An 11319-nucleotide genomic window follows, 5' to 3' on the forward strand; every position below is an offset into this window, starting at 1 on the left:
TTGATCAGTGACTAAAATATTCTGAAGATTCTATGCAGTGCTGTGCACCATATTGCAGTATATGTTCAATTTTGAATATTTAGTAGTACTTTAATTCTTGTAGCAAATCTACGTACAAGCATTGCTTGATTTGATAATGAAAAGTTGCATAAACTTGATTCATCTCAAAATTCTTTAATCTGGAAATATGAATTGGTCAATACACCTATAAATCAACACTATTCCAGGGGTAAGCCATGCAGATGATCTCCAATACTTATTCAGTGAAAGTCCATACTTCCCTCAGCTTGAGAAAACAGATGACAAACGTGTGCGTGATTTAATTACAACCCTGTGGACCAACTTTGCCGCAACTGGGTAAGAGCAGTGTTAGGTATTAGAGTATGTGGTGGACTTAACAGAAAGTGTTCTAAAATTTAAAATAATTACTACGCATTTCACTCGTTTTACGTCATAGTTGTTTTTAATAACTTCACAAACAACAGCAGTTGGATTAGGTGAGATTTTGGCAGGGCCTTCTTCACAATTTGCCATCATTTTCATTAACATAGTGCATTACTATAAGCCAATAGTTAAGGCTACTAAAAGTATACAGCTAAGGCAGTTTGTTCTTGAAAATGAAAAATTCCAACAACAATAATACCAGTCCGAACAAGACTTTTGACATCATGAAAACATCACTATTAAGGCCCACCACCCATCTCAATTTTTTTTTTTTTCCCCTCTTGAATTTCTATCCAGTTTCCAGACCCTTGGACATAGGGATAGAGGAGGATGGTAATACTTGGGACCTCGCACTTCAGGTGCTGTCAAACTTAATTTTAATCCGGCCTTTCTTCTTTTACCGGTAACTTTCCTCTCATTTGATGTCAGTGACTAAAGTGGTTGCTGCACCACTGTAACTTTGTCATGGATTGATTGATTGAATCATTCATTTAGGGTGAAAATTCTCAATGCAACTGTATTCCCACAGCCCCGTGGACAATTACGTAGCATACTCGCCATAACTGCTCAGGTTAAATATGTCTGCATGCTCAGTATACCCTATGACTGCTGCTATCATCCCATGTCGCAAAACAAAGAAAATGGGAAACCGAAAAACCACCAAACTACTATAGTGCAAAAAATTCCTGTTCATATTACCAATTACCTTACTGTACTTTCAGGTTATGTATCTGTTACTCTCAAAAGAAAATACAGTGAACCCACTGTATTTGCAGGGGATGCGTACCAGACCCCTCCCCACGAACATCTAAAATCCATGAATACTTAAACCCTTCTAAAAAGGCTTAGAATGGCCGATTTTGATAGTTCAAACACAAGACAAACCCTCCTAAACTGCATATACCTGAATAGTTTAAGTTTTATCACCCAAAGTGCATTTAGTCATGAAGTTGATAAGAAAATATATCATTTAGTGAGCATTTCTCTGTGAAAAATACTGCAAACCGAGAAAAGCGAAGTTCCTGTGAATTATGGGTATATGTTTCATAGAGAAACCCACGAATAGCCGAGTTTGTGAATCTTGAGAACGTGAACGGGGGTGTCCACTGTATAGTGCATACAACATACACATTAATTTATGAAGTATAAATCAAGGCTCAAGTGGCTATATTTTTCATGAGAGAAAGGTGTGGGTGGGTGGAGCCTATCGTAACATCATTGCTGCGTCACAAGGAATTTTGTCCAAATTGCTATCATCAAAGTTGGAATTTCTCTTAATTTTCAAGAACAAACTAACTTAACTGTTTACTTTTGGTACTGCACTATGCTAACAAAAATTACAGCAGGTTGTGAATAAGGCTCTGCCATAATCTGATCTGACTATTTTTCCAAGAAGTTATTCCAAAATGACGATGACCTAAGGCGAGTGAAATGCACAGCAGGTTATAGTATGTATTAAGCTTTTAAAAAGGAAAAGCTCTTGGAAAGGATTGGAAAATCATGTACGGTACTTTTTTCTTTATAGTGAAAACTTTTAGATACAGTACTGTAGTAATCGCATCAAATTTTGAGCTCGTTACTGTTTAGTTCTAGAACCTGTCATTCATCACATCCTACAAATTTCTAATCCTATATACTTTTTTTTTCCTCAGCAAATTTAAAGCAGCATTGACTACATAGGTGATTTTGGTGTGTCTTTTAACTCTGTAAGAACTTTTTGACCCATAATTTCCAAGGCAGTTCTTCAGCATTTCTTGTGGAAAAGTAAAAAACATTTGTTGGTTTTTATTTACCAATTAAACATTCACTGTCATCATTCGTGATTGACTTCATTGGATTGCAAGGCAAATGCACATTTTGTTCAAATGATACTGGTTCTTAGTTCAGTTATTGTAAAGTAACTTTTACCAAGGGCTTTTTAGCTTATGGTAAAATTATCCACCTATCTTGTTATTGTAAAAATCTAAGTGTAAGGTGTACATATTTATATGGGTTCACTTGGTATTTTTAGTTCCCCCTCAAGCTTCAGTTATGGTTCTAATAGCCTGTATATTTGGGCATTGTTACAATGGTCCAGTTGTCTTTTTTCCCCCCCATGAGTTTTGCTCCTAGTATTTGAAATGCAGATACTTTCCAGAATTTTGGACAACTATCTTTGTAGTTTATTTTTGAATTTTGCATGCAGATTATAATATAGTCTTGAAAAATGACTGAATTCTCACATGAAACTATGTCAATGTCTTTTTGTTTCAGATTCCCAACACCAAATGGGTCATTGGGCTTTGCTTGGGTGGCTGTAAGTCCGACGTGTCTTAGATATTTGGCCATTACAACATATCCTTTCCTTGCAAATTATGACAGAGATGGGGTAGGTCCTTAGTTTTTTTTTAATTTAGTAAATTGTGTGCAGAGAAATCAATTTTTTCCTTTTGTTGATGCAAAATCTTTATGCTTGCCACAATGCTTGGTTTGAAAAGAGCATTTTCTATTCATATTTGAATGAAATACGGAAAATGCTAGGTGAGCAATCTGCTACGTAAGTCTAGATTTTTGCAGCTTTCTAGTTCAGTATAGTGCTTTTCTTTTAGTTTATCAGTTATTTGAGATATTGTTTTACTGTATATTTAGTTATTTTAGTATTAACAAATTTACTTACTGGTAGGTTTTAAAACTGACTGTTGGGTAACCAGCCTTTTGACAGCTATATTTCAGAATGACATTCTCAATTTGAGATACAGTACTTAGTGCAGAATGCTAATGGTGTAATGAATGTTTTCAGTGTCCATATTATGTACCATATACATACTGCAGTAAAGAGCTGTAACTTTTTTGAACAAGATATTGCTAAATTCTTTTGCTGGAGTGTGTGGAGACATTTAGCAAATATTAAGTCATAAAAACTTATGTATTTCTGTAAGGTTTTAATAGTTGCTGCATAAAGATCCTTGCAAAAACAAGTAATTAAAACATGATAATTGTCATACTACTGAAGACAATCCTTGGAGGAAGTTGACGTCCTGGCTCTATGATGATCCACTGCAAGTGTGCTGCCTTTATAAAATTAATGTAGTAAGAAGTACCACTAGCAGTTTCTCCAGGAAAAGAATTTTATATGGTCAAAGTTGACATAAATAAGCTTTGTACAAAGACTACCAAGATAGGAGGTAAAAATAAATAGGACTTGGAGCATGAGGTGATAGCATAGACGTGACAAAAAACCAGGACCAAAACATTTTTCTACAGGAATTAGAATCATAGAATCATTCTGACCAAGATAACCATAAAAAGAAAAGGCTACATTTTCTTGGGAAGGAGGGCTTTACTGAGGCAATAAGACAAGCCCAGACTCGGATTTTACAAAAGATTAAGACTGACGAACAGAAAATTGGAAGTTTCAGAGAAACCTGACGATTCAGAACATTTTTGAGGGGACACAGACAGGCGGTGAATTAGGTAAACAGCTCATAAACTACAAGTCAAGAAAGCAAACAGAAGTTTGACAAATAAGGCTTTGAGAAATTATAGACTAGGGGGAAAAAGTATCAAGACCCAGTGGAGGGAGAGAGAGCAGCCTTTGTAAGGTCAAGATGAACTGCTACTCTCATACCATCTATAAAAAGGCAGATTCGCAGATAGGAGGGCAGACAGTCCAGAGGTTACTTGTCAGCCCTGACCAAACCTTGAAAGATATTCTCCTTACAAATGTCACAATTTCCAATACAGTAATTTTACAATTACCAGGGACTATACAGAACAAGAGGGACTGGATTGGTATATCTTCCAAAGGTAGATTCAGTTGCAAAGTAGGTAATAGGAGGGATATCATCAGAGAAGAAATGTTGAGGTACTGTGATTACAGTATAGGAATTAAGGTGGAGCAGTGAATGTGGGACAACTGAAGATGGAAATAGGAACTTTAAGGCTCTAAGCCAAATATTGTCATCAGGAAAGTCAGCAACAAGTTTGTATAGATCCAGCTTAAAAAATCCTCCAGGACAGGGAAATAAATTTTTTTTCCACGTACAAACCACCCAAAACAGCTATCATGCTTGAGGAAATGGAATTGCTCTTTAAAAGGATGGTCGAATTCCATTCGATCTTAACCCATCACAACTCTCCAGTAATTCTCCAGACAAATTCAAGAATGGATTTGCAATTTGATTATAAGATTAACTACCAGGTTTTTATAGAACCAAAAAATGGGCTTCTTAACCCTTAATGGACAGATTGAGCCTCGGGAGTACTAGTAACATGTTTGGGGTGATGGCCAGATTGATTCTGTAGATAAACAATATTACGCACCATCAATTTGGAAAGAATCTGGCGAGAAAGATGTGCCAATACTTTTATAGCCCATAAATTCACCAATTGGAAATTTTACACTGGCTAAAATCACATATCTGGGCATCTCAGGACTTGAGTTCTGCTTCTGACATCAAGGGGGAATGTATTGCATGTGTCTCACACGGAGTCTTTGTAATTTTGCTCTTATACATACCAAGGGGATGCTGTTGGTTTTCTTGGCTTTTACAATAGTATGGGTTGTAAATATAATTTTGCAAAGAAGTGTGCAAAGAAATATTAGAAAAAACATGTGAATAAAAAGTTACAGAATCTTTGTTCCCTGTAAATTTACGTAAATATTTCTCAACAAATATGCTAAGAAGGCTATGGGGATACTCGCCCCTCTCAACGTGGTTAACTATCTTGTTACCAAGTTTCTGACTGGTTTCTAGCTTGTGCTGAAAGACTCCTACATAAATGATGGTGGTTTGTATTCCCATAGGAACAAACTTGTATGAGCTTAGATTTTCCTGGCCTGAAACCAACTGAAATATTTCATAAATTTTGTAACCTTTCTTCCAAAATATTAATCTACTCCAACTACGGTGTTTTTCTATAATTTGCCACTCTTTGGGGTCATAGCCTCTTTTACCATGCTTTAATACAAACTCCTATCAGCAGTTTAATCAGCTGCAAAAAAAATCACTGCAACTTCACTTTGGAAATTTAATTTTGTCTGATTAAGAATAAGCTAAGCAAAGCTTGATAATCTTTCAACACGTTAAATTTTTTTTTTCAGATCCTGAGGTTTTGGCAAACCCTCCCTCTCCAAAGAAACGTAATCCTTCATCCTGAAAGATTTTCCTTCAGGCCTCCATTTTTCCAAGTTCCTCCAAGATTCACTTCATGCTTTGAAAATCCGCCAATGATTGTAAAAGGAATAAATAGGAACAGCGTATATCCCAATTGGCAGCCATTTCCAGGACAGCAGTACCGCTTGCAAGGACTTAAAAAGATTCAAGATAAAATAGAGCAAATTTTTGATATTTAAGTGTTGTCTGTAAATTGTTTTACAGTGATTATGAACTCTAGAAAAAAGTTTTGTATCTGTCTTATGTACTAGTACTAAATCATTTTACAGGACCTTGTTAAATTTATAGTTTAATAATAAATTTTTTTTTGAATGGATCAAGGTATTGTATTCAATGAACTCAAGTTATCAAGAGAACCATAAGTGTTGTATTGTGGGTTTGAAGGGATGACCAATTTTTTTTTTTTTTTTAATTATTCCTACCTTCAAGTTTTCAACTTTCCAGCATTGTAGGATCGGAAAATTAATAAGTACTTAACAGGGTTAAGTTATTCCCATCTAAAGGTTTTCAACACTTCCCAACATAGTATGATCGGAAAATTAATAAGTATGTACTCTTCTTGTAAAATATAGTAGATAAATCTAAGGTTGCCTTCCAGCACAAAGCCAATTACACATGGCGTAATGTGTATAATGATGGCGAGGACCAAGCTTATCCCAAATAGCAGCACCTACAGGCACTGACTGTATGATGGTGAGGACCTAGCTTATCCCAAATAACAGCTCCTACAAAGACTGACTGTAGGCAGTGACAGAAATTAATTGATAGTACTTGAGGCAACGAATCCTGTCCCGGGCCCCCTTTGGGCAAACTTAACTCTATAATGGATGGTACATTACAAAGTAAACCACCTAGGTGAAAGGAACAAGGTCCAACCTCTCCAAATAACAGCCAGAAATACAGAAGCAGCCACATTCTCTCCTCAAACTTACGCCATGAAGAAGCCATGACGCAAGCATAGGTCACTATGAGACTACAGTCCTGCTGAACACAAGGTGCTGTTCACAGATTGGCATTACGTACTTTGGTTTATCAAAGAAAAATTTCCCTATGCACACTGATCTCCACCCAAAAAGGAATTACGAAATGAAACTTCTCTTTGGAAAAATCTTATCAATGGCATCTTGTGCAACGCAAAGACTACCTTGTTTTCAAGAACCTGTCTGTGAATAGCAGCCTTGGACTTCATAAAACTATGAGCCGTTGGTCAGGAAGAGAAAGGTGATGTCCAGCACTCATGCAGTGATCAAAATACCCTGCTGGAGCCATAACCCTTTATAGGTGATGACCTTCTGGATTGAATAGAAAGTTTTACGCAGAGGTTTAGAGGGGCAATCAATACAAAAGGTATCTTCGACACAACACACTGAACAGGTACATGAATGCTATTTTTATAGTAAGACAAGTCCAAGAGGAGTATCTAAAAGGAAACAAGAAAGTTTACATGTGTTTTGTGGATCTAAAAAGGCATATGAAAGGGTACCAAGAGTAGTCTATTAGTTTATGAGAAAGAGGAGTACCAGAGAAGTTGGTAAGCTTAGTGAAGATGATGTATGAAGGGGCAAGAACCACTGTACAGACGAAATATGAGACAGGCATTCCCTGTGGAGGTTGGCTTCCATCAGGGACCAGCTCTGAGACCATTCTTGTTCCTTGTCATTATAGACACACTGACGTCAGAATTAAGGGATAACGAAGAACTGTGGGAACTGATGTTTGCTGATGATTCAGTCATTAGCAGACACAGAAGAACTGCAAGAAAGGTTTTTAGCATAAAAAGGAGCCCTAGAAAGGAAAGGATTGAAAGAACATTGGAAAGACAAAAAGCTAATGATTAGTAGTAGAAGACATGAAGTAAAAATTCAAGTGGAAGATGGTACAGTGGTAAAGCAGAAAAATTTGTTCAACTACTTGAGATCAATAATAACAGAGGGAGGTAGTGAAAAAACAGTGAGAGAGTGAAAGAAGCATGACAAAAATGGAGAGAAGTAATTGGAGTTGTTTTAGACAATGCCATTAAAGCCAAAAATGAAAAATTACAAGACAGTTATCAGGCCTGTACTTTTATATGGCGCAGAAACTTGGGCACTTAAGGACTGTTGGAAAGAACAGAGATAAGGATAGTGAGATTGATTGCTGGAATATCACTACTGTTAAGGAGGGAGAGTCAAGATATAAGAAGAATGTACTGTAAAGGATAAGGATAGAGAAGCTCGTCTGAGATACTATGGCCTTGTAATAAGGAGAGGAGGTGGAACCCATCAAGAGCGCTAGGAGAATGCCAGTGATCGGGAGGAGTGTGGGCCTTTAGCAGACCAGATGGATGGATGTGGTGGAGGAGGGATATTCGCAGCAGGTGGGACTGTGGACAAGTTCCCATTAACTTGACATTCAATTTTGGCTGATATCTGAGCATTTAAACGAAAACGATAAGCTGTTGGTGCTGACCTGCATTCATTACCTACAAATTGAATTGAGATTTTGGTTTAATGCCAAGTACTAGGACTTTATATACAAGGAGAGGGTCACACCTGTGAATCAAACAATTACAAGATATAATATCCAATCATCCATTATTATGCCACAGTTTCCTATAGCAAAAAGCAGTCATATTGCTGGGGGCTAAAGGGTTGCTGCACAGAAGCTTCATTGTCGTTTACTGTGAGTCACTCAAGCCAAATGCAAACTGTCCTACAAGAGATCTTAGAAAATGAAGAAAGATGTCAAAGAACACCAGCAAAGAGCATGCTTCACATGCAACCTGACTCAGGAGTGATATTCTGAAATACTACCTAGCTCCTACAACGTTCTCGTAACAAAAATCACAACTGTCCACCTTGCCAGATAGTTATAAGTACATTTCATAGTTCGAGCTAGAAAGGGGGTTTCTGGACACTTACCTTTTTTGTGCCAGCTGGTACTAACAGAGACACTGACAAAAGGCCTAAAAGGTAGTGTCCTATTTAGGTAGCACCTCCAGGCTTGCACCAGGCACAAAAGCATCATTCTCATCTAGATCACTTCCATAAAATCCAGGAGAGAGGGAAATAACTATAAAAAGCATCTCTCATCAGGGACTGATAGATTCTAGGTTTTTGCTAAAAACACGGAAAAAACCAGGAATAGAGGTTCCAACCTCTCTAGGCGTCAGACGAGATAAGAAAGGCCGTGCATCTGGCTATTATGCTTGTCAAGGCTAAAGGTGACAGGAAGACAGTCTTGGGCACAAGATCTACGTCAGAGGCCTCCTCAAATGGCTCGGAAGTTATGCTGCCAAAGTTGAATCATGTCCTACTCTGGAGGATAGAGCTTCTGCGGGGGTCTCAATAATAAAAACAAAACAAAGACACACTACTACACCAGATAGCAACCCTTTCTGCAATATCAATCATAGGTCATGGCCCACTTTCCATGGTACAATTACACAAGGATTTCTGAAGCTATCTGGGAATCTTCTTACACAATTCTGTGAGAAAAGCTTCTCATTCTTAGAAGCTACTGGATAACCTAATAACATGTAGCTGGAGGGTTTAAACAACCCAACACCTATGAAAATGTGACTAACAAAAGGGGGCAGGCAATAGTGGGAATCACCGTGCACCTCAACGAAGAGTGCCAACAGATTGGGAAACCACTCAGCACGGAAACAAAGAGACAAGCTACCAGGGTCATCCTGAGCCCCAAGATGACCTGGAGGAAAGGTATAAATGTCCAAATCATCCCTGGTGTTTTGAGAAGCCTCTTCCAGGACTGCCCTGTGATCTGGCACAGGATAATAAAAACACTGGAATTTCCTGTTTAGCCATATGGTGAACAGGTCATTCACTAGATTTACCCAACCATTGAACAGTATTTCTGCCACATAAGGGTGTAAAGACTGCTTTGTCCCCATATGCCCCAGTCAACCCAGTAGCTGTGCCAAACCATTCATTCCCATTGCCAAGAATGTGCCTAGCTTGCAGCTTAACATGGTAAAGCCCCCCCTTGGGCATTTTCCTTACAACTGTCAAGATATAAAAAGGAGACCATCCCCAGCTGCTTGTTTGTGACACATCAACACTATGGAGTGACCAATCATATGTCTTGGATAGCTTACAGGAATAGAAATTCCACTCACATTTCAGAAAAGTTGCTTTGCAGACAAGTTGTCCTCTATCCATACCTAAAATATACATGCTATTTCAGTGTGCGCACTCACCCCTCCTTTTGATGCATCTAAGAACAGAAGCATCTCTCAAGTTCAAGAGAACTCCTGCAAGCAGTTTCTATTGTCAAGCACCAAGCAAGGTCCTTCCAACTAAAGGGCACAAACTGGATCACTTGAGGTTCAAAAACTTCACTTCACTTACCACCCAAGTGGACAAAGATGTAGTTGCCACTAGAGGACGAAGCTTTTGTGCCAACAAAATCAGAGCTTTTGGAACTCCCAAATGATAGTCTGGGACAGTACCAGAACATGAGACGGGAGGCATCACTTCCTAAAAGGTATTCTGTAGCTGTCTCAGAGCACAAACTACTCGGCCTACACTCTGGCTCTGTGACATTACCCAATCATATGATAGGCATCCCCATTGAAAGGACCTAGATTCATAAATATTCTACTTTAGGATGAACAGAGCCAGACAAACTGTAGGGTGTGCTTTTGGAACGCGAGCCAGGAAATTTTGTGTACAGTACTTGTAATAGCAATGGAGGCAAGCACTGAGGTATCAGATGCACAACTATTTGTGTGCTTCATAACTTTTCAGCATGAAATAAATTTAAACTCTTGGTAACATCATCATAATGTTGATCTCCACTGTTCAGTCAAGAAGTACAAGGCCTACAGCAGAACCTATGAAAGTTTGTGAAACCTGAGAGTTTTACCACCACATGGAGCTGTCGAGTAGTAGGACAATGATCCACAGATATATAGGTCTCCCATTTGTTAAGTGAAATGGTTATATTTCCTTTCCACTTCATTCCAATAGCCACCATCTTTCACAAGTGATGCAAAAGACTGCAAGGATCATATAGTATAGCACATTGCTCTCATACCAAATTGATCAGAACATCTGGTAGCATGGTGCTTGCACCTCAGTACACGCAACTCGGTCATTTGAGAGCATGTTGATCGCCCAACACCTGATCATACTCACTTTGTTCTGGGACAAAGGTGTACCTGTGGAAGGAGCAGGGAGAGGGTCACAAGGGCAGGGGGTGAGAATAATAATTTTTTTCACTTTCCTCCTCTGTTAACAAACCTTTTTCGAAAAACAAAGGGACCATAACCACTTTAACACTCCATGCAGGGAAAATCAGGACAGTAGGTGCAATCCCTATAGAAGGAACAACGTCAAGTTAGGAGCGACAGGCAAGGATAACGTGAAAACACCACAGGCTCAAGTCCTTCACCTTTGCTGTTCATTCTTAGGCACATCCACGACTCAAAAGAAAAATCATTGTACACAGATTTTGAAATAAAAAGTTTTGGCATGGAATTCAGCAGCAGCAGATAGTACTTTCTCAATATCAGCCAAAGAAACAGGTGTTCAGTAATGGAAGGTGAGTGGGAGAAAACCCCATCCACCCACTTACCACCAGTTTCAAAAACTGATCCAAACTGGTGCAGAGGAATAATCCTACATAAAAAGTGATGGTTAATAATTCTGTAGAGACCTATCAAATTAAGACGACAAATCATTCATTACAAAAAAAAAAAAAAAAAAAAAAATGCAGT

General features: G+C 38.3%; 1 protein-coding gene across 4 annotated transcripts in view; it reads left to right on the forward strand.

Moving 5' to 3' along the window:
* The window catches only part of LOC135197169 (venom carboxylesterase-6-like), a 41540-nt gene extending 35624 nt beyond the window's left edge, over nucleotides 1-5916 (forward strand). For all 4 annotated transcript variants that reach the window (XM_064224154.1, XM_064224155.1, XM_064224153.1 and 1 more), the window contains 3 exons: nucleotides 228-357; nucleotides 2698-2812; nucleotides 5528-5916. In XM_064224154.1, the coding sequence (XP_064080224.1) occupies nucleotides 228-357; nucleotides 2698-2812; nucleotides 5528-5779 (497 nt within the window). In that variant the 3' untranslated portion in view covers nucleotides 5780-5916. The remainder of the gene's footprint in view (nucleotides 1-227; nucleotides 358-2697; nucleotides 2813-5527) is intronic.
* The last annotated feature ends 5403 nt before the right edge of the window (nucleotides 5917-11319 follow it).

Source organism: Macrobrachium nipponense, chromosome 18 (genome assembly GCF_015104395.2).
Source record: "Macrobrachium nipponense isolate FS-2020 chromosome 18, ASM1510439v2, whole genome shotgun sequence".
NCBI classification, from domain to species: Eukaryota; Metazoa; Arthropoda; class Malacostraca; order Decapoda; family Palaemonidae; genus Macrobrachium; species Macrobrachium nipponense.